The sequence below is a fragment of the Branchiostoma lanceolatum genome, chromosome 14, assembly GCF_035083965.1.
Source record: "Branchiostoma lanceolatum isolate klBraLanc5 chromosome 14, klBraLanc5.hap2, whole genome shotgun sequence".
NCBI lineage: Eukaryota > Metazoa > Chordata > Leptocardii > Amphioxiformes > Branchiostomatidae > Branchiostoma > Branchiostoma lanceolatum.
The window spans coordinates 3,355,483-3,378,498 of NC_089735.1; the positions used below are offsets into that span (position 1 = coordinate 3,355,483).

General features: G+C 40.9%; 1 protein-coding gene across 9 annotated transcripts in view; it reads left to right on the forward strand.

The window, feature by feature from the left end:
• LOC136448874 (AP2-associated protein kinase 1-like) overlaps positions 1 to 23,016 on the forward strand; it is a 39,276-nt gene that overhangs the window by 8,129 nt on the left and 8,131 nt on the right. For 2 of the 9 annotated variants that reach the window (XM_066448566.1, XM_066448559.1), the window contains exons 9-20: positions 584 to 619; positions 1,454 to 1,599; positions 1,815 to 1,912; positions 4,719 to 5,174; positions 6,184 to 6,338; positions 7,139 to 7,269; positions 8,703 to 8,816; positions 10,050 to 10,208; positions 10,407 to 10,529; positions 11,979 to 12,095; positions 13,783 to 13,866; positions 21,075 to 21,365. In XM_066448566.1, coding sequence (XP_066304663.1) covers positions 584 to 619; positions 1,454 to 1,599; positions 1,815 to 1,912; positions 4,719 to 5,174; positions 6,184 to 6,338; positions 7,139 to 7,269; positions 8,703 to 8,816; positions 10,050 to 10,208; positions 10,407 to 10,529; positions 11,979 to 12,095; positions 13,783 to 13,866; positions 21,075 to 21,365 — 1,910 coding nt within the window. Of the gene's footprint in view, positions 1 to 583; positions 620 to 1,453; positions 1,600 to 1,814; positions 1,913 to 4,718; positions 5,175 to 6,183; positions 6,339 to 7,138; positions 7,270 to 8,702; positions 8,817 to 10,049; positions 10,209 to 10,406; positions 10,530 to 11,978; positions 12,096 to 13,782; positions 13,867 to 21,074; positions 21,366 to 22,052; positions 22,164 to 23,016 lie in introns of those variants that run through there. The other 7 variants (XM_066448569.1, XM_066448562.1, XM_066448563.1 and 4 more) reach the window with 7 other exon arrangements.

Sequence of the window (23,016 nt, forward strand, 5' to 3'; positions counted from 1 at the left end):
CGCACTTGGGCCGTGTTCTTACATGCTGCCGTACAACATGCAATCTTTCCCGAAAACGATCTTTTCTCCATGAAAATATCCCAGCACCACCACAAGACAATGTATTAGATCATAAAACATGTCATGATTAGTCCAAAATATTCTTATTTCGGTAGATACATCGTTAGAAGGTGCAAAACACAATTGAAAATGGCATCTTCCAGACCGCGGCGAGCTACCGCGGCGCCATATTGTTTTGGTCAGCTGCTCTTGCGAGACTTGCCAACATTTGGGTGACCGTCTGTCACCTTCCTCAGGACGATAGCAAATGGTTACATTTCTCATTGCAGCTGGGTGTCTCTGCTACTACTAGATGTCGGCTTGTATGAAAGGTTGTGTACAATGAAATTTGTTATCCAGTGACTTACCAACCTGATGAAACTGTTCACGGATGCAAACCTTAAAACTAACAAGATTCCAGATGTCTAATTGATTCTCTTGTATACTGATCTATAACCTCATCCCCCTGCTTGCCTGGCTACTACTTACCATGTGCCATTAACCCGCTAAAGTTTTGTTCCGCTTCTGTGCAACTTGTGATCAGACGCTTACCACCCAAAGCGACCGACGGCGCTGCAAGGTAATGCCTTAGGCTGACTGCATGGCTAAGCTTCAACCCGTAAGGCTAGATATTTCAGATATCTTCTTAAATTTGCATTTATTCATGGTTGAGTCTTTTGTAACAGTCAGTCAACAAAACGGGAAATTTAAAGAATATGCCCTGTTATTTGGGTACTGTACATTCATGCTGTTTATTTATAGTGGCTAGAAGAGAGTACAGCCAAACCTGTACAAAAATTTTCTTGTAGTACCTGGTAGTGACCACCTCTACATAAGAACTACCTGACCAACTTGTTGGAAGTCTCTTAGATGATTTTTCCTTTCGACGCAAGCATTAAGTAGCCTGAGTAGCAGCCTCCGTAGTGACTGCTAGCTCAAAAAATTTGCTTGCTAACCACGGAAGCAAGCAAATTTTTTTGAGCCAGCGGTCACTATGGAGGCTGGTACTCAGGCTAAGCATTAAGAATCCACCAGTCCACATAGACCAGATTTTAGTAGTCCCCTGAGTGGTCTTCTTGGGCAGGTTTGGCTGTATCTTTTGAGGTGTAGGGAGGTCTGGATACAGAAAAGGGTATATGTACATGTATGTCAGGGGTGTCTCCAGCTTTGAATTTTTTTACGTCCCACTCATTGTTTGGGAGCCATTGTTTTGAATTTTCGTTGTTAAATTCGTCATTTTAAGCTTACAAAGATACCTTTTCATCAATTTCAAGTCATAAAGTTCAGAATTTGGGATGGAAAGGGTGATTTTTTTTCCGTCAGGTCCTGGAGACAGCCCTGATATATGTACAATGTACATTTGCATTAAAAGATGCAACTTAAGTTAGTTTCTCTTCTATTGTGTGATTTGCAGAGCCACGCCACAGGCGACGCCGCACGGAACGTCCATCACACCAAGAGAGAGACCGCGGGGAGGGGGCATGACCAACCTGTCCCTCCCCATCGAGACCAGCATAACCCCGCGCAAAAGGCCGACGCCCAGTGCAACGCCTACTGCTGGTGAGGCAAACAATCTTACATTTAACATAGAGAATTAGACTAGTACAAAAAAGCTTGAGTAGCTTTCAATAAAAGAAAAATTCAATACCAATTCATATTCATAAAAAGACCCCGTAATTGCTAAACTAACTTAGCAAACCTGAAGTATATGTAGCACAAATATTTAACTGTAGTTTAGCTGAAGTTTTCCATCTCATGTGTTGTTTGTGTTTCAGAAATAGGGATCACCCTGCAGCCCCCCACCCCCACCACATCAGCCCAGCAGGCAGCTGCAAGCCAGGCACAGGCCGCCCAGCAGAGCCAGGTACCACAGGTCTGTACAGTAGCAACACATGGCTTACAAGCTAGACAAGGATTTATGTCCCTGATAGGGTGGATACCGGTTCGCTGGACCTGATTCGGACCTTTATAACATCCAAGAACCGAGTCCAAAAAACCTGAAAGCCAAAAACCTGAGTCCAAAAAAACCTGAACAAAGTTCAAATATATTTTTCTATTTTGTTTGATAAGACATGTTTTGAGTCTCCCCTCTGACAAAAAAAGGCATTTAAAGTAAGTGCAACATTCAAATATCAAACACTGGTTTATCTTGAAAACCTTCTCACCAAGAAACTTTTATAGTTGTGCGTATCAGTATTAATTCTCTATGCTTAATATTGGTCTAATAGAACAAAACATCAACTGGACAGGATCAGGTCCAGGTTCAGGTCCGGACCTGAACCTAAATCTCTGGACCTAAACTTGGACTTGGACCTTATCAAGCCAAACCGGTATGCACCCCTAGTCCCTGATATACTGTAAATGCAGAAATGTTTGCGGGGATTTAATTTCAGGGGAGGGAGAAAATGGAGTGTTCGCGGTGGTCTTGAGATATCACGTTTGAAAGAATTGTAGCGCAACAGTCGCACAATGAAACAGCTTTTCGCACTGATTTTAAGTTTGTGGTAAAGAGTTCACAGCGAAAACCGGGAAAATAAAACAACCACAAACATTTCTGCATGCACAGTTATTTTGTAGAATGTTATTGTGAGAGCCAAGGGCAGATTGTGTTTGTGATATAGAAAAAGAAATTTCATGACAGAAAAATTAAGACTTGCTCAAAGATGTTTTGTATGTCTTAGTGCCTCTTTAACCTACATGTCCCTTATGCATTTTACTGAGGCCATTTACGCCCTAACTATGCAAGCTTCCTAACTTTCTGCTTATATTTGTATGCTACAAATACAATAACAATATCTACCAGTACTTACACGTATCTGTAAAGGCATTCTAATGCATCTTTTACATGTTTGCATGCGTTGCTCAACAACCTTGACAATACTTACAACATTGTTACATTGTATGCTGTGCTTCTTTCTAAGTGTGCTATCCCCAGCTTTCTTCACTCAGAATGATCCTGAAAAATCATGTGGAATTTATTCTCCTGCTGTCTAGGGGTGTTTTCATTCCCCCGTTAAATTTTACTCTTTAAGTTAGTAGTAGACAACGTCATGTTGGTCTTCAAGTGTGAATTGTTTGAAGGTTACTAACTCAAGGTAACTCTGATTGATAAATACTTCACTCTATAAAATTGTTCCAGCATAGAGCATCCGTAGTAAGCTCTGTTGGCTGGTATTCCTTTTGGCTTTGTCTCAAATTTGCTCCAAAAAGGGGCCAAAAAAATCTTGCATTTTCGCAGCACATGTTCCATTCAACAACTTCAGGGACTTCGCATTAAAGCTCCTCTGTGTTGGTAGAGTACATATTGAGATAATTTGAAGCTTTAATCTAACACAAAAATTGACTCACCATGAATTTTCGGTTGGACCTCCAACCTTCATCAGATATTCGATCCACTGCGTTGATCGCCGGGAAGTCGGACTATTCAATTTTTGTGTTGGATTAAAGCTTTGAATTATCCCAATAAAATTTTCAGGGACATTTGGGACCACCTGAGGGAAGAAGTCCTCTTTCTAAACCAGGGCTGTTTCCAGCTTTTCTTTTTTTCTGTCCTATTCATTGTTTGGGAGCACATTTTGTTAATTTGTGTTGTTAAATCCGTCATTTTAAACTTACAGAAATACATTTTCATCAGTTTGATGTCATGAACTTCAAATTTTTGGGATGGACGTGGGAAATTGTTTGTCTGTTGCAACACACACATTTCCGTCCCCTAGGCTACACAAATTTAATTTCTTGGTTAACGGATTTTTATTTTTCAAAAAAAAAAAAAAAATTTTGAAAAAAAATTCATGAAAACAGAAGGATGGGCCAGCCTTCTGTTTTCATTATTTTATTTTTTCTAAAAATTTGTTTGGGAAAATAGAAATCTGTTAACCAAGAAACTAAATTGGTGTGACCCTAGGGGAGGGACGGGTCCTGGGCACAGCCCTGTTCATGACTTCTTACAAGGATCGTGACTAACGCCAACTGGCTGTCTCCAGGTCCCGTCCTGGGACAGAAATTTGGTCCTTGGGACGGAAAAAGATTCCAACCTGTCTGTCCAAAGAATGTGAACTTCATGACATGAGATTGATGAAAATGCATTTTTGTAAGCTAAAAATGACAGATTTCATGACGAAAATTAATAACAATCGTGGGTCCCAAACAATTAGCCTGGGTGCCATCCTAGCTAGTTTTCCATGGCTCCCATTCTCTGCTGCATGGGAGCCTCAGAAAGCTAACTAGAATGGCGCCTGGGCTACCAAACAATGAGAAGGATGGAGACAGCCCTATTCTGAGCAGTCACAACCTCCGCAAGGATTGTGACTAAGAACTACGGGCTGTCTCCAGGTCCTGCCCCCCCCCCCCCCCCCCCTTAATCTAAACTTCATGACATCAAAATTAATAAAAAGTTATTTTTGTAAGCTAGAACATGGGCTCCCAAAGTATGCGTGTGACAAGTCCGTGACGGTTAGACATTCATTCAGGTACACAATAACTATGCAGTTGTTCAACAATTGGATACTAGATAGTTGCTGGAGTAACTGTTTTATTGCGTAATGAGTGGCACAGAAAGAAAGTCAAAGCTGGAGACAGCCCTGTTCTTAACAGTCATAACCTCCTCCAAGGATTGTGACTAACACCTTGTCTGTTCTCTGTCCCTCTCTGCTGCTCTATAACTGCATGCCTCCTGCCAGACAAGTCAGACTAGCATGGCAGAAGACGCCCAGCCACCCCCTTCCGCAGGGGCTGCCGAAGACTCCCTCGTATCCCTAGAAGCCCTCGTACAAGTCGAGGAGCCCTCGCTCTTAGTAGACGAACCCCTGGTCAAACTTGGCGATTCCCTTGTCCAAATTGACGAGCCCTTAGTTCAGATCGACGAACCCCTTGTCGAGGTCGGTGACCTGGTTCAGCTTGAGAAGGACCTGGGGTTGGTTGACAAACCTGTCGTTAAAAAGGAAAAGCCGACAGTTAAACACGAAGACCCCCTTGCCTCTCTCTCGAAAGATTTGGGATTGGTAGACAAACCTGTTGCTAAAAAGGAAAAACCGTTGGCTAAGAAAAAACGTGAGGACCCCCTGGCCTCTCTCGATCCCCTTTTTGCCAAGGATAAGGAAGAAGACAAAACAGACAAAGGAAAGGAAAAAGAAGAGGTGGGTGCAGGTGGTAGAACACACGTGTGTATCATCAATAGCTGCCATGTTCTGTTTTGTTTCTCTTGTCACCCTGTGGTGTTTCTTTACAGCATTGTTCTTCCTAATTGAAGTTATTTCTTTTTTTCTTTAAGTGATTGTCTTTTACCATTGTCCACTGTTATATGTAATATGTTATGATAGATTAATTTGTCTTGAAAATGGCAAACAGAATGTTAATATGTTGTACATGTGTATTTAGAATCTGATATAGTTCACTTCAAGAAAGGTTTTTATACAGGTCATTGTCTAATTGATTCAACTACTATTTAAACACCTATATAAATGTATCACTGTTAGCCTATTTCTTGCAAAACATGTTAAAATCCTGTATTTAGGAATTCTCCAAATGCATGTCTCAGAATTATTCACAGTGTGTATGAATAACCTTGTGACTAAATTTCACCAGGCTGGTTAATGACTGAAGTTCTTCATTCACAACCACAGACATGTATTTACGATATCTGACGTTTTGGTGACTGTCTATCATGGTAATAATGACTGGTTCTATTTCACACTGCAGCTACATGTAGGTGATGCAGGGGGCTATAGACTCAGTCACATTTAGGACTGCCTCCTTATAATGTCTAGTCTCTTTAGTAATGTATTGTTGCTTGACCATATCTATGTAAATGTGACAATATTTTACATTTGGGAGTGCATTCTTCACATTGCAGCAACACCTACAATGTACATGTACATGTAGCTGCAGTGCGAAGTAGAGCCTGTCAGTATTGCCCCAGAGGAATTTGATAGATGGTCACCAAAACGTCAGCTGTTGTTCTAGCTAGATACCTTGGTTGTGAAAAGAAAACTTCTCTGTGCGGTGATTTTCCAACCTGAGTGATGAAATTATTCACGGATGTTGAAAGCCTGTATTTCTGAAGTCCCCAAATGCATGTCTCATAAGTAGTTCCCTTGAAACAAGTGACAAGGAAGTGTGTGTGTGAACGAGTCATACGTTTTTCAGGCCCGAAAGGATCTCTTCCCTGACACGGATGCCTTTAAGGTACCGGAAGCCCCGGGTGCGAAGGGTCCCGCCCCCGTTCCGCCTGCTATAGACACAACGCTGGTGTCTATCGGCTCCCCCACGTCATCTCCACAACAGAAGTCCAGCCACAGAAGGTAAGGTTTTTGTTTGTTATCTCCATGAAAAATGGAGATGTAGTTTTGGGTGTGTCTGTCTGTTTGTCTGTCTGTCTGTTTGTGTTTCCGGACCACTGTAGTCAGCATAACTCAAAAACCTCTTGATGGATTACGATGACATTTGGTATGTGGGCAGGTGTTGTGAAGCCGAAATTCAAGGTCAATTTTGGGCCCCCTGGTATGTGACCTGGGTACTGCAGCAGAAATTCAATTTTTGTATCTCTTGACCTGGACGTGCTGTGGTCTTGATTTTTTTGGTGGCAGATAGCTTGTGATGTAATAAAGAAGTGGTGTGGGTTTGGGCCCCCTAGCAGCTTCCTCTGGAACTGCAGAAGCGTTTTTGTGACAATCTTCTAAGGAGAATAACTGAACAAAGGAACGACGGATTTCCATGATATTTTTGTTTGTTTTGCATGCATGTCCCCATGGTGCAAGTGGTAACGCAACCCCGCTGCAAATTGCCTGGATCCTCTGGGCCCTCGGGTTGGACCCAGTTCGGACATGTAGTAAGGGATTGCATTCATCATTTTGGATGGTGACGTCATTGTCCCTGTGCGTGTATGAGGGAGCTTCAGCTTCAAGCGTCAAACCTCTCACGTAAAAGAAGCCAACACACTTATCCAGCAGAGTAGGGGTGACCCAGTGAGCTTGGCCCAAAAAAACTGAGCCATAGCAAAGCCGCATTACACTACCATTAACAATTTAAAAAAACAAAAATTGTCCAACATAATACTTCGAGTCAATCTAAATTCTACCACTTCTACATTTTCGTGACTTAGGAATGTCAGCGACACCTCGGCAATCAGTGTCGGCTCCAAGGATGACCCGTTCAAGATTTTCATGGAAGACTCCAACACACTGAACCCTGAGGCAGGGGCAGACGCAGAGAAACTAAGGTCCAAATCAGCAGGTACGTAACAGATCATGCATCTTTAGCTGTACCTGTAGCTGTATACTACGGATATATGATAACCTTCTATACAATACTCTTTAGCTGCTGTATACTACGGATATATGATAATCTTCTATATACAATACTCTTTAGCTGCTATATACTACAGATATATAATAATCTTCTACACAATACTCTTTAGCTGCTGTATACTACGGATATAGAATAATCTTCAGTCAATCTATACAATACTCTTTAGCTGCTGTATACTACGGATATAGAATAATCTTCTATACAATACTCTTTAGCTGAACACCACAGTCAAACCTGGATTCAGCAACCACCCAATGGACAGGAAAAATGGTTGCTGAGGGCAGGTGGTTGCTCAGGACAGGGTGGGGTTAACTGTGTAAAAGTGGACGGGACTACATGTATTTTGATATGGCTTGTGACTGGATGAGGGGTGTCCCTGTGGTGTAGTGGTCTGGGCCTCTGCTACTCTGCCACATCTTGTTCAAATTACTTGGACCAGAAGGACTGGGGTTCAAGCCCCAGGTAGGACACCTCTGGACAAGAGGCGCATTGAGTCATACCAAAGACTTTATAAAAATGGTACATACTTATGAAACAGTATGGAAGTTAAAAACACTCCACTGCCAGTGGACTAGCCCCCTGCTGCAGTGATTGCACCACAGTGTGGCCCAGGGCTATGAAACGGAGATGGGCACGGCCCTATACATCAATTATGGTGTGGGAGGATTTTAACTTAACTAACTGTGACTGGACATGGTTGCCCGACCAGGTTTGACTGTAGTTATCTGTACTAGTTACAGTACAATTATAGAGTCATTTTCTCATGTGCGACAGGAACACGTGGAGACACTTGTGTCACTGAACTGAAACGTTTTCTTTGTTATTTAGATACTAGTAATTTTGCATGCAGTTCATTATTAATTTCTCACATCTTATCTTACCGGTAACATGTTCTTTACATTCTTGCCCAATAACTGTTTGAGCAAAATCTCTGCAAATTCAAAACTTTGGTTTCAGTTTTGGTCATTGAGACATTGGTCATGTACATGCAGGATGTACAACTCCTTTCATAATATGGTACTTGGGCAAGAAAGGACAAATAGTTTTCTCATTTCTCGTTCTCGTCTTTTTTATTGTCTACTTAATGGCTCCTACGTTTGCATTACATTTGTTTGTATGTACAGTACCAGGGTCTTCCCCAAATATTAATATTTCCTCATCATCTCAGCAAAAACTTGCTGACATTCTACAATATTTGTTTAAATCTGAGAAACAACCAATAAAGTTGGCCGTAGCAGCAAGATTCCGTCAAAATTTTCATGAAAATGGGGAATTTGGGAAAACCCTGGAATGCAGCACCTGTATTTCTGTTGACATGCAATGTTTGTGTCACCATTTCCACTTTCGTGTACATGTAGGATCATCCCCCGTGAATACTCCACCGACAAGCCCCAAGTTCTGGGTTCTGCCACGAACGCGGAACCCGTTTTGTGTCGTAGTCCGAACGTCCTTCCCCCGTTCTGTCAAAAAGAGTGAGCGCCATTTCTGTGTTGCACACCGAAGCATGGCAAAATTTCTCCAAGCTTTCGTAACTGGTATTGGGGGAATCTCGGAAAGTTACTAAATGTGGAAAAAAATAACCTCATGGGTTTCTGTATTGATGGCTTTAGTGGGCTGCTGTCGAATGATACTATTACTAACTTTCTGGATAGGAATAGCAGTTTTGTTAGTATTTAATGTTAACCATTTGTAGTGCTAACTGACGGTTTAGTTGCGTAACATTATTCAAAACCATGACAATATCATCTTCTTTGTTTTTACCAACTAAACATCATTCATGTACTAACTCAGGTGTGCATGAAGTCTATTTCAACTAACCATTCTATCTTTCCCCTTACTTAGGATCAAAATGTAAACAAATACCTTACAATGAACCCTTTTTTAAGTTGTGTAAAGTAATTACTTAAAAGATTTGTCCCATCCTCCTACTTACCCACTTTAGCAGGATACTAACTGGAAGAAATGCATGGTGGCACGACTTACTAATACTATCTCTTTCCACTGTCAAACTTTCCTTAAGGAACAACTTTCAGGTGTCCTGGTGTATAGAGTTAAGACAAGGAAAAAAACACACCAGATAACAAAGTTTTTTTGTAGGCAACCAATTGACTCAAGTGTTTTATTCAAGACCGATATTTTGTATTTACAATACATTTGGGACTGCATTGTAAACAGCTCATGATGTACCTACCTATCTATATGTGTAAATACTTTACGTTTGAGACCGCATCTGTTAGCAGTAAGGCCACGCCATTTTAATTTCTTGGTTAACAGAATTTTTGAAAAAAATGCTAGATTGGAAAATCAACAGGAAAACAGAATCTCAGAGGAAAGTTTGTACTTTGGTCACACAATTTCAGGGGGTGAACAGGGTCAGGTGCAAGTTTTCACCCCAGCCTTCTGTTTTCATGATTTTCTTTTGCTAAAATTAAAAAAGAAAAATCCGTTAACGAAGAAATCAAGAAATTAAATTGGTGTGGCCTAATGCCTTCTTGTGGTGTGTAACAGAACCAGTCAGAATTGCCACGAGGAAGGTGACAGACAGTCACCAAAACGCTGGTCTTGAATAAAACACTTTGTTGTGTACAAAGAACGTTGTTATCCAGTTACATACCAACCTAATGATACTGTTCAATCATGGAAAAAACAACAGCCTTTGACCTCCCACCTATAGTCCTTTAACCTTTCACCCTGTGACCTTACAGGAACGACCCCAAACCACACACCCCCAAGCAGCCCCAAGCTGGAGCTGTCCAGTTGGAACCCATTTCTGGAGTCTGGCAGTGGTAACACAAGTAGCACCTCAGAGGACAAGTTACTACAGGAGTTTGACATGCTGGGCAAGAGGGCCAAGTCAGAGACTAGTAAGCACTTCAAAAGCTACATGTATTCATTTTTTACTTTTAGAATGATTTTTTGTATCTTTGAACATCTACCATTGTGGACCTATTGTAGCTACTAGGGATGTGTGTACACCTAAACGTAACATCAGGTACAGGTATTGGTACAGAGGTCATCATTCCAAAGCGTACTGTTAAGCCTGCATGTTGATTGTTTCTCAGAGGACTGTGATGATTCAGAAATGAACTGTAGCCAGGCTGCTAGCCCAGAGGGTATTGCTGCCGATATGCTAATTCTGGACCCCACAACAAACCCTTTCCTCATGCCTGACCAGCCAGACGCAGGTACTTCCCTTGCCAAACTGTCGTCTAATGTAGCATTAATGCCAGAAGTACATATGCAACACTAATGCTTGGTTAGTGCACACTGCCATGGTAATTATGGTTGTCCAAGTACCACTCCCTCAATGTCCTAGCAGCATAAATCCAGCATTAATGCCCAATGTGCTCAGCTAAGGTGCGTGTAGTGCCGCATTAATGCTACATTAGACAACAGTTTGGCAAGGGTTGTGATTGGGTTACAGTTGACATGTCCGAAGGGTGGGTGAAGCTTTGGGTACTTTAGGCCACACCAATTTAAACTGTTGGTTCATTTAGAACAATGATGCTAAACTGGAAGGTCACATACAGCAGGTCAGCAAGTTTCCTTGCTGTTTCAGAAGTAGGGTATATTTTTACAGGGAGGGGTTGATAGCCCTTCCCTTTTAACATGCTCAGATCGTGGGACCTCCATTTACATCCCTTCCAAAAGACGGGTGCAACCCCAACCGAGATGCCCTTCCCAGGATTGAACCGGGGTCGCCTAGTTACCAACTATTTGGAACCATGAGGCTGCTACCAGTTGAGCTACAGGAATATTCCCCAACCTGATAACAGAGCGTGCTAAATGTTAATTAACCGTTAAATGTTCCAAGAACTAATGAGATAGATTGGTGTGGCCTTACTTACAAATTTAGGCTTACTTACTTACTCACTTACTCACTTACCCTGGAATCCAGAGCAATTGTACCGAGCTTCCCCGGACCTACACCGGCCCGCGCCCGGAGCTTCCCCGGACCTACCCTCCTGCTGGCCCGACAACGTACCCCGCCCCACTTCCCGCTAGCCAAACAAGCTCCGCTCTAGTATGGCTAGCGATCTTGTGGGCTATATATAACGAGAAGTGGGGCGGGGTAGTTTGTTGGGGCCAGCGGAAGGGTAGGTCCGGGTAAGCTCGGGGCGCGGGCCGGTACAATTGCTCTGGATTCCAGGGTACTCAGCACAGGTTTCCTTTCTTCTCACATTGTCTCACTCTCTCTCTCCCATTGTCCATAGTACAGTGGTGTCAACAATGGTCTTTCATTTTCAGGCATTGGTGAAAAAGAAGTTTCCCGGCTTATATTTTCCCGATTATAATCATCTTTAACGCTACTTTTCTCTTATATAACCATTGAATCACAATTAATATTCTATTCTGTACGTGGTGTCATTTTTAAAAGTCATTTCATTTCTTTGATCACCCTGAATTCATTTCTTACATCTTGTGGTTATAACTTTGTAACAACTTTGTTATTTTACACTGTACAAAATGTTTCTGTATCATATAGAATAAGATTGAGGCAAGAAACATTTAGTTGTTGTTGGTGACACTTGTTTTCATTCTAAAATCAGTTCTGTTGATGTTGTGTCTATCGCATACGTCTGCTTGTGTTGAGTTTTGTTTCCACCTTGCATGGCTCTCTCTCTCTCTCGTAGACCTGTCGGCCAATGGCAGTTCAAGTTCAAGAGCGAGCAGTAGCAGTCCGAGCAGCCCACAAGACTTGGACTTGACCTCAACCAACCCCTTCCTCACCCCAGACGTCACAGCAGCAGGTATTACTGGTTGTGAGGATCGGAAGTTTCGAGCAAGAAGAAGCCATTTTTCCCAACCTGGCTGCTTTCTTTCTTCCATGATTGCAGGACACCATCCTTTCTGCTCAGGCTCTCCTTCCACTAGACGGTGATCTCGCTGCGATCACGCTGTGATCATCACGCTGTGATCTGGCTGTGATCTCGCTGCGATCTTGCTGCGACCTAAATTGGGTTCGTGTAACCCTTGATTTCAAAATAGCCGTATCATGCAAAACGTCAAAGTATGGCTGAAAAAGACATGCAAAGCTGAACATATTTGTTTTATATGATGATATGAAATTCGTTGAGAGTTCTTTCAAAATTTAGGTGTCAGCACGGTCACTGCTCTAGTGGAATTGGGGTGTAACCTGTACTAAACTGAACTGAACAATGCTGTAGCTGTACTAAACAACGAACAACCTACCTTTTTTTGCACCTACAATGTAACTGCCACATCCAACCTTTCTCTTCTTTACAGGTAAATATTTCCTCTAGCTCACACCCTTTTCCTGTCACTAGTAACTAACCATCAAGCCAACTGTTAACCTTCTCTTTGATTCTGCATAACCAAATTATGGTGTGGGACAGCACAAGACAAGACCTCATTCACCCTTTTTCACCACTTGATAATGACATAGTGTCTCCCTTCCAGAGTCATTACCAAACACCAATCATGCATAAGATGCCTTTACATTGTCTTAACCTGAACTCACTTCCAGCAAACCCTAAGTAACAATCCTTTCTTTCTCTGTTTCTTGAAACATTTTCTTTTGGTGCAGGGTTGATGGCATCAATCGCTGTAAAGCAGATGGCAGAGTGACTTGCTGTGACTGCCTTTCTTTTGATTGTCTGTACTGTGCAGATATGTTTTGAAGCCCATGTACATGTACAATATACCTTCTAACTGTCCCTCAGAAGTCTTAAACTGCATCTTTTTCTGTGCCTTTCTTGTCAAGTGATATTCAAGTCAAAATATGATCTGACGATAATCTAGTGGTGATTTTATACAATCTCTTTTCCATTGCAGAACAATGAAGGATAGAGTAGGAACGCTTAATGAACTTAGATACTATCAAGACGATTCATACTCAGGAGCACCTGTGATTTTTGCAGCTATCTCATTTTAATCTAATGCTTTTGACCAGCAATTGTTTTACTAATGTTAGTGAACAATTATTTTGGGTACCCATGCACTGCGGGCATGCATTTCCTTCACAGATTTTTACCTAGGATTGATGTGTTCAAAAAATCGTATTTTCCTAGAACGATCGTAGAGTGGAACTCGTTGCAACCAAGTACCGTGGAAGCATCCTCATTAGACAGCTTTTAAAACAATGCATATAGATATGCGAAGGTTAGACGTGACAGGTCGTTCGGCGTAATATAACCAGCTGCTGCTGCGCCGCGTGCCTGCGAAGCTGGTGTGTTACGCTGAATGGCGGTTATACCGGCTATATAGATACAGATACCTTCATCAAGAAGCTTATGTTGTATGCATGTGTGATTGTCAACAGCTTAACTCCAGAAGTTGTGGATGAATCTTAACGATATTTGATTTGTTGGTAGGGGTTGGCAAAAGGAAGAAATTATTCCATAATGGGCCCCCTAGCAACTTTTCACGGTACTTTGGCACTACCTTCGGTTTTAATACCTTTGTTGTTGTTTCTAGGTGGGCGTTCACGACACTCCAGTGACAGTGGAGAGAAGAAGAAACGGCAAGCCCCTCAGCCGCCCGTCAATCAGCCCGCGGAAGGTAAGCTGATCGATATCTGAGCAGCGCGAACAACAGCTTTCATACTATTAACATGCTGTCATCTGAGGAAACAGATAAACTGCGTTCTAATACAACAAGGAGGTCTATCAGAAGTTTCAACTGTCTGTATATGCAGCCCTCTGGCCCAGGAAAATCAATGTTGTGTTTCCGATTACGGTCCTGAAAAAATTAGGGTCGGTAATTATCTTTTTCTTTATTATCTTTTGGCCAAAGTGATCCAACAGATACATTTTAACAATGTGAAACTGAAATGCATTAGGACTCTGGTATTTTCAACATCATATTGTGATTATACAGAAAGATGTACATTGTGCAAGCACAAGTAAATTCTATATTAAAAAACTAAACAAAGAAGTGCAATGTTTACTAAATATTCTTACATCAACAGAGTGTGAAATTAAGGAAGTCTGTTTTGGATCTCATCGCTCAGATGTCAAGACCGAAAATTTTAAGTCCCTTGCCAGCAGTCTAACACAAACAAAGGGCTCGGTATGTTTTTGCTAAGGTTGGTTGGGTAAAGAGAAACACAACATTTTTCCTAGGCCTTATCAGGATTGAATGATCACTATTTTAGTTTGTCTATTGTTGGTTTGGCTGTTCAGCACACACAGCCAGGGCTGGCCAACTAGCCTGTTGCTACACATGTATTACAAAGGGCTAGCCCTGCTGACAAAGACATGATCTTATGTTTGATCACTAAAACACATCACCTTGCAGACAATTAGGAGGGACTTCTTTGTCGTGTTGGAATTGCATCTAGCTGTTTACTCTATTAACAGCTGACAATGATGAGCTACCATGCTAATGCTGTCATGAATATAATGATCTACATTCTATTGGTTGGCTGTAATTCTGCTGTTGATTTCTGTGCACTAGGTAACTAGGTTCTATTTATTAAGCATAGGTTAAAAATGAGAAGTCACAAGGTCCAACAAACCAAGGAAAATTTTTGGACTTCTATGTTTGAGGGACTTTTAGTAGGGGACCATGTATGCACCCTCGAGGAACCCCCTTATACACATACAACTGTAATGGTGTTTATGATAGATCTTTCTTCCCTACCTCTGTTGTAATATTTGTAGACAGCTACTCTTGCTAACTGCTGTTGATGTGTTACACGTGTGATAGGTTCTGATCTCACTTCATCCTAAGGAGTGAAGCTTTAGATACATACAAACCTTTAAAATCATATAATATATGCTTAGGCCTAGGAAAAAAAATAATGTGTTTCCGGTTACTCGACCGACCCTAGCCTTTTTTTGGGGTGTCGGGCGCTGGCGAGGGACATAAAATTCTCGATCTGACATCTAAATTGAACTTGAGTGATTAAAAACAGCGTGTGAAATACCCGCTTGCGCAGTTGTGCAGGGCAACAATATTTTGATTGGTGCAAGTTATTTCTAAACTTCTAAATTTCTAAAAAAAAAAATCCCTACCTACCTACCGACCCTAAGTTTTTCAGGACCGTAATAGGAAACACAACATTTTTTTTCCTAGGCCTTACCTTTTCGGCAAAGGGTTTAGAGTCACAACCTAGTCATAAGGGTAGTGTAGGTTTGACATGTCCTTTGACCTGTTGTATTTGTACATGTACCACTTGATGCAAGTGCAATGCACTTTCATTGTAACTTTAAACATTACAGTAGCTTCTATACCTACCAAGCTTTTTCTGTCCAACCTTTTAACACACTGTACAAGATCCAGAAAGGTTTGATGTACATGTATGTTGACACCAAGAGGAGTAAATGTACAAATGTATGCAATACCATGTTGCTTGTTAAAAACATGGAACTGCATCAATATGAGGTTCTTAGTAACATACTATATGATTGTAACATATGCAGTCTCTCATACCATCATTGGCTACGTCAGAGTCAACCAAGCTTACATTTAATGTAGTTACATGTAGATGTTCATTCTTGACAAAACAGAATATGACTGACTCAAGCAATGGTTGTCAATTATGAAAGGATCACAGACATAACAACTTTGTCATTTTCTCTGCCTCTTTTTCATCATTCTAGAATCTCTCACGGCTAATATGATGAGTTTTTTTCAGATTTTTTTTTATTTCTTTATTTTTTTATTTCTATATATAATTCTGTATATCATTTCTCACTGTAGAGTATTTTTTCACCCATATTTTTTCAATGCCTGTTTACAAGTGCATGGTCTTTCTGCTTCAATGCATGGCTGTCTCTCTCTTGTATTCTTTTCTTGTTAGTTCTGTCTTGCTTTGTTCTTAAGCAAAAATATATGCATGTGACGAACAACTTCAGGTGTTTGAAAGGTTTGTCAGTCTGTATCATGGCTGGTAGGAAAAATTACATGGACATGAAATTCCTTGCACAAAGAATAAGAATGTACATTCCCACATTACTTTTACTTAAATCAGCTTTGCACTTTTTTAGGATTGTCAAATTATATCAATACTTCAGTTTTCAAAGACTAGCGTATCAGTTTTGTTTTATGACAGTATACGGGTGCAAAATTATGTTTTTTGTCACAACAAAGTTTTGCATGAGAAATTTTTTATAGTGTTGTGACAACGGCACAGTAAAACACAGGCTATCTGAGTCTCAATCTCTTGCTATGGTCTCCAGTCCTCCTAACTCTTCCATGTTTAGTGAGCATTGGTACTGTATATGGTGCTCTTTGATTCAGAATTCTAACTCTCAATTTCAGTTACCGTAAGATTGTTTTAGTCTTAACTGCTTTTTGTTTCATTCACTGTTTTCATTTGGCAGTCACCCTCCAACATTTATGCACATGTTCATAGCATATGTCAAATATTGTTGTCTTTTTCCAGTGTTTTGCTCATCTTACAAATTGTAAGGGAATCGGACATGAAGTTTGAGTAGTTATAGTACTTATACACACTGGAGCATATCCTGGACAAAGGTGTGATATGTAAACAATTGAAATATAAAATGCACATACATGTACTATGTGACTCATTGTCATTAGTGACTAAGAACGTCACACTCAAAATTCAAGCTGTATATGTGAAATGAAAAAAAAAGTTGAGTCGTCAAAAATCAATGAAGAATTCAAATGTAATTCAATATCTGAGACCTCCGACTAGATGCTTTTAAAAGTTTGCTTTTTTTCAAGTTGGTTGCATTTGCTTGGTCCTACGCTGTATTTAGATGTGTGTGCAGTAACCATGTAAAGTAGAAAGGTTGTTGATGTGTTTGGTGAGTGGGTGTACAGGTATGGTAGCTAGGCCTTGTAACGTTAGTACATGTACATGTAGATAGGCATAGAGAGGAATTTAGGAACTTCAGAGAGATGTAAGTGTAATGAAATTTCTGAAGTGTTGTTAGCTGGACCTGTTGATCATGTACCTGTAGAGAAGATTATTAGGTTATAAACTCGACAATATGCTAACAATCTATTATCGTACCATTAGGTTTAGTAAGCAACAATGTATTAAGAAATAAGTGATCATTATAAATAAGTGATTATTTTGTAAAAACAGGACTGGTATTCAAAACTAAATTGAATGTAATTTTTCTGTCCTTTTAACAAGTGTTAGGCTTGTCTTTCATGATTTGCATATGCAAAAAAGGCACCATATGATTTGACTCTGTGATTGGTTGATAACTGGCCAATCACATGCTGAGGTGATACATTTAAATGGACCAATCACATGACGGCACAGGCACAGAACCTATCACTTTGCAGATAGTGGCCTGTGATTGGTCCACGCAATATTCCTATCCAAATATGGTAACAGACGTATGATGTAACAGTTTATGCATCCTTAACCACTGACAGAGTCAAAACCCATGGAGCTTTATCTTTAACAGCAAGAAGCTATCTATCTACATGTACTTAACATAATTGTCAACATTTTATATTCATATGCTTTAGATCAGTGCGCTTGGACAATTTTGTACCCTACGCAACATAGAAACCATGACATCCGAGGTTTATTTTGCCTATTGCAAAATACCATTTCCTGGACGAATGTTTCTAGAAAAATGACAACCTTATTGGTTCCCTTACAAGCGTTGTGAAAACTACCAAGTATTTGGTGGACTTGTACGGCAAATTCTATCCCCTGCTTACAAATATTTGTTTACCATCAAGAATTCTTCACCTGTCGTTCATTCTAAGAGATTTTGAGAAAGATATTTACTAATTTTTCATACAAACAGGACAACACATTTTCTTAAGTTTGAGTGGTACAAAATTGACCAAGTTGCCTGTGTCTTAATATCTTTATAGAGCAATTATCGTCGCTATATGTTTGTATCTGAGTTGCAATGTACTGTACATGTACATAGCTGTAAACTACAGGAGAAGAACAAAAACATGTTCCCGTTAAATTAAAGCACTGTAAAAATGTTTATCATCAAAAGTGTGATACTCTTCGTAGGGTTTCCATTTCTTTTATAGAAAAGAAAGGTAGGAATTAAGGATGGACGAAATCTTTTAGACTCTCGTGAATGATTTCGTCAGATCGGTAAAAGACTGAATAAAAAAGCTCTTAATTCACAATTAACAGTTATAACAGATGACGTTTCGGTGAATGTCCACTCCAGTCATGAACCGTGATAAGGGGGATATAGACTCAAGTCACAGTGTTCTCAACAGGATTTTTTCACAGCATAGGGGTCAGGTATAGAAGGCCAACTTTGCGAGGCCTGAGTCACTCGCGGAGTGCCAAAGACATGATAACGGTTGGGAGTCTGGCATCTTATCGCACAAAAATTTGAAGTTCATAACCAAATAAGACAATATTTCCTGCATTTTGAGGGAGAAATTTTGTGAAGTTAGGGTTTTTCCTCTGCAACATCCTCATTCTAAAGCCAAATATGAACTTTTTATAAGATTAATGAATGTTTTTCCGAGAAAGAAACACCCCTATGCTCATTGAAACACAGCATCGGGGTCCATATCACAGCATCGGGGGTCCAGATCACAGCATCGGGGGCCCCTATGCTGAAAAGGCCTGGCGAGAACACTGAGTCACGTTTGGGAACGCATTCTTCACACTGCAGCAGCGACACCTAGCTGCAGTGTGAAGTAAAACCAGTTAGTATTGCCCAGATTAAGGGAACAGGCAGTCAACAAAACCGCGGCGGCTGTAACTCCTTGGTTTAAGTTGTGAACAAAGATCTTTGCTATTCAATGCATTAGGCTGTTTTAATGGTAGAGTCAGTACCACTGATATGCTAATTGTAGATATCGTACTGAATATAGTTAACAGGCTCTTTGGATGTTTGTGTCATGAAGCATTTCACCTAACTTCTGTCTTTCCATTCACAACCCATTGCTAAGCGTTTGCCTTCTATTACTCTTCTTATTATATCTAATTCAATATTAAGTTGCATTTTACATCATCTAGCTTTTTCTTTTCTTTCCTGTAATACAACGTTTGTAATCATGTTATTTTTAAAGTATCAACAGTATAGAACCAACCAATCACAAATCAGAAGCACTTCACCAATCACAGCAGGGGCTGTTTCGGCCAATCAGGTGCTGGGATTTCATAGCATATTGTGAGGCTAATGAAAAGTATGGATTATGTTGAACCACCCAATCACAAAGCAGGGACACTTCACCAATCATAGCAGGTGCTGCTTCAGCCAATCAGAATGCTGGAACTGTTTAGCATTCTGTAAATGATTGGTTAATTCCATAATATGATAGTGTAACCAATCCTTCCCTGGTCGCCCGGTAAGTTCACAGTCACAAATTCTGAAACCAAGCTCCAATGGTTGATGTTTCACAGACCCAAAAATGTTGGTTACTGAAGAGCATGCTTGTTTAACACTTGCTTTCCCCTCTGTTGCCTCTCATACTGCCTTTCCACCGGTGGGAAGAGTTTTAGGAGGATTGGATGCAACACCCTTGTTCTCATGCAAGTATGTCACGGTTCTGGGGTATCGCAGGTCACGTTTAGCCTCTACCAGGCCCCGCGGATCGCTGGGAAAAGAGTAGAAATTGGCCAAATAGAGTGAATTGTATGCTAAGGGAGTCGGCTACGCAGAGAGGGTCCAATCTGCAATCCTAGGCCTGCGAATGAAAGCCTCAATGGCCAAACTCCTCTGGCAGATATTTTCCCTATAGCCGGCGCGGTTAGTCTGGTAGAGACTAAGTCACGTTGTGCATTGTTATCACAAAGGAAGGGGAAGTGGAGACCTGTTAACCCAATGCATGGCATACTTTGTACTTTTTACAGCAGTATCATCTAGTCCGTCCTAAGAACAAAAGCAAGAAATGAGAAGGCAGTGTTAAAATGTCAAGTAATTGTGAAGTAGGAACAATGAATTATTGTTGAATCATGGACTCATGAATTGTATTTTTCGTATGACCCCTGAGAAAAAGAGCGTAAAACATTTTTTGCTCAGCAAAAAAATGATGAAGAAACTGTCAATTTCCTCTACACTACTAGTAATCATGCAACATAGGAAGATACTGTGTAACTGTAGCTTCTACTCTCCATATTGTATCCACTGGAATCAATGAGATGTTGGAACAAAGAAATTTGTACATGCATGATCTAAGTTATTTCTGTCAGTGCCTTGATGTTTCTTCATACTATATTATAAATTTAGCTCTTGCAAGTGTTAAGATTGTTTTTAATGTGTCCTTTCTGCAGTTCTCCATATTTTTCATCATTTCCATGGTATTATTATGAAATATTTAAGTTCTGTCTTGGCCTACTCTGAACTTTGTTGTCCAGTTTTTTTCTTGGTTGAAGTGCGAGTGCTTGACTATTTTGAACCAGTCCCCAGTGTTCTGTATCGACCACCAGTGTCACTGTTCGTCATGTAATATTTCATGGTGAGGTATTTCTACGTGACCAGTTGTGTGTCAAAAATGTTAACCGTCCCTTGTTCGGGTCTCTTTGGGTGTTGCAATCATGTGTATCTTTTTGTACATCTTATTTTTATGATGAATTTTGTTGTTACTTACCTTACTTCTTTTCTTTCTGTAACATTCACATTCATTTTCTTTCATATGTAACATTCACATACATGTGCTAGTATTTGGTTGCTAACTTATACCTAGATGGTTTTGATTTTTTCCTGTCCAAAATTAGTGATCAGTTTATGTTGAAAGAAATATTGAATGAATTTTGCCTTGTTTTTTCATGTGGCCTTGAAACTCTCTGTTAATGTTTCAACAAAAGTTGCCCTCTAATAATGCATTGCATATTATCTTTTCTACAGATATGTTTGGAGCTACCCCCTTTGAGCAGGTTATCCACCCAGCTACGGATGAGTTCGGTTGCACGCCGTTTGCGCCCGATCAAGGCGCTTCTCGAGACCCGTTCGGCGCCAGACCATTCGTCCTCTCGCAGGACGAAGCTGAAACAGAGGCCGCGGGAGCGGAGGGCTACCAGAACCTGAGCAAGGCAGCGTACCGGAGACATCGTTCGTCGCACTCGGAGGGAAGCGACGCCAGCAGCGGGAGTGTGGACGGTCGGGAGAACGTTTTGGGCGTAGCGCCGCTGCTCACAGGTTTGGGGCTCATCTCTGTCTTGGTTTACGCCGCAGTGTCTTTGTTCTTGTGTGACAATGACATACTGTAGCCCCTTCTTTCTGACTGAATGCCTTGAAGCAATCTTATGGTCTTATTCTGTCTTTGTTTATGCTACAGTGTCTTTATTCTTATATGTGCCTGGACGGACAATAACGTAAGGTGAAATGCATATAAGTTTACAGTGATTTTATGTATGAAGTTTTCGTGGTGGCCTCTTCCCCTCTCTTCCCTTTTCACTTCTCTCTACCCCATTGTTTCAACCGCCAGCTTAAAACTACCACAAACACTACCACAAAATTAGATGCATTTACAATGATTATCCTGTCTTCTTTCTGACTGAATGCCTCGAAACAATCTTATGGTCTTATTCTAGCAACTTAATCTGCTTTCTTCAAAGTTAGAAATGTTTATTCTGCCAACAAAAGGAAATATCTGCTGGTTGATTGCAAATATCTACAAAAAAACTTGTGATGGCTTTTTCATTTTTTCTACAAATGCAAAACAATCCATTTATCCTGTCAGTCCTTCTTAAGGATTCTTTTTCTTTACTTTAGTTTGTAATTATATATAAGATCTTCTTAGGGGTCCTTTTTCTTAAGTTTGGGGTTCTCCATACCTCTTCATGTTCATGTTTCAACTCTCCCAACTGTATTTTCTTCCTGTAGATTTTCAAGCCAGCCAGGGATGCCAGTATATCTCCAGGGAAGTTTTCATATGATGTTTCATAAAAAAGCTTCATGCAAAATGCTCATTAACACCACTGAGTATTGTAGCCTGTGGGCCATCATAGTTAGTTTTCCAAAGCTCCCATACTCTCTGCTACTAGTTGTAGTGTGGCGTTGTGTGGCGCAAGTGGTAGGGCGCGCAGCTGTCAAACAATGGGACCCGGGATCTAATCTAAGTTATGTCCGAACTTGCGCCCGACGTTGTGCCCTTGGGAAAGGCACTTGACATGACTTTCCTTACTTCACTCAGGTGTAAATGAGTACCTAGCTCATCTAGGGTTAGGGACGTCCCTCGGATAGGACGTTAAATGGAGATCCCGTGTTTGGGGAGAGCCACACCCTGCGCACGTAAAAGAACCCACCACACCTTTCGAAAAAGAGTAGGGGCATGTCCCGGTGTGCGATGGTCCAAAAACCTACAGTCGGCAGCACATGGGTTCGCCCTTAGTGATAGCCTCTGACTAGTTGGGTAACCCTGGCAACATGCCAAACCAATAAATAAATAAGTAGTTGTTGTACATTTGTAGCTGAGAGTATGGGAGCCGTGGAAAGCTAACTAAGATGGCCCACAGGCTAAGAGTATTGTCGAATGTTACTTTTGTACATTCTAGACTTGTCAGTGTGTTGCTGCAGAAGTGGGAATTTTCCTCCATGTACCCTGGCTGGCTTAGACATGTACTTTTGTAGTACGATGCTGTACTTCCGCTTTAGTGGATCGCTTTGCTGTATGCTGTGCAATTTTGAGAACTTTTATTTTGCAGTTGCAGCTTATTTTTCTGACATTCAGTCGCAGGGCTGTCTCCAGGACATGTCCCTCCGTCCCAGGACGGAAATTTGCTTCTTGGGACAGAAAAAGTCACCCTGTCCGTCGCCAAAATGGCAACTTCATGACATCAAATCAATG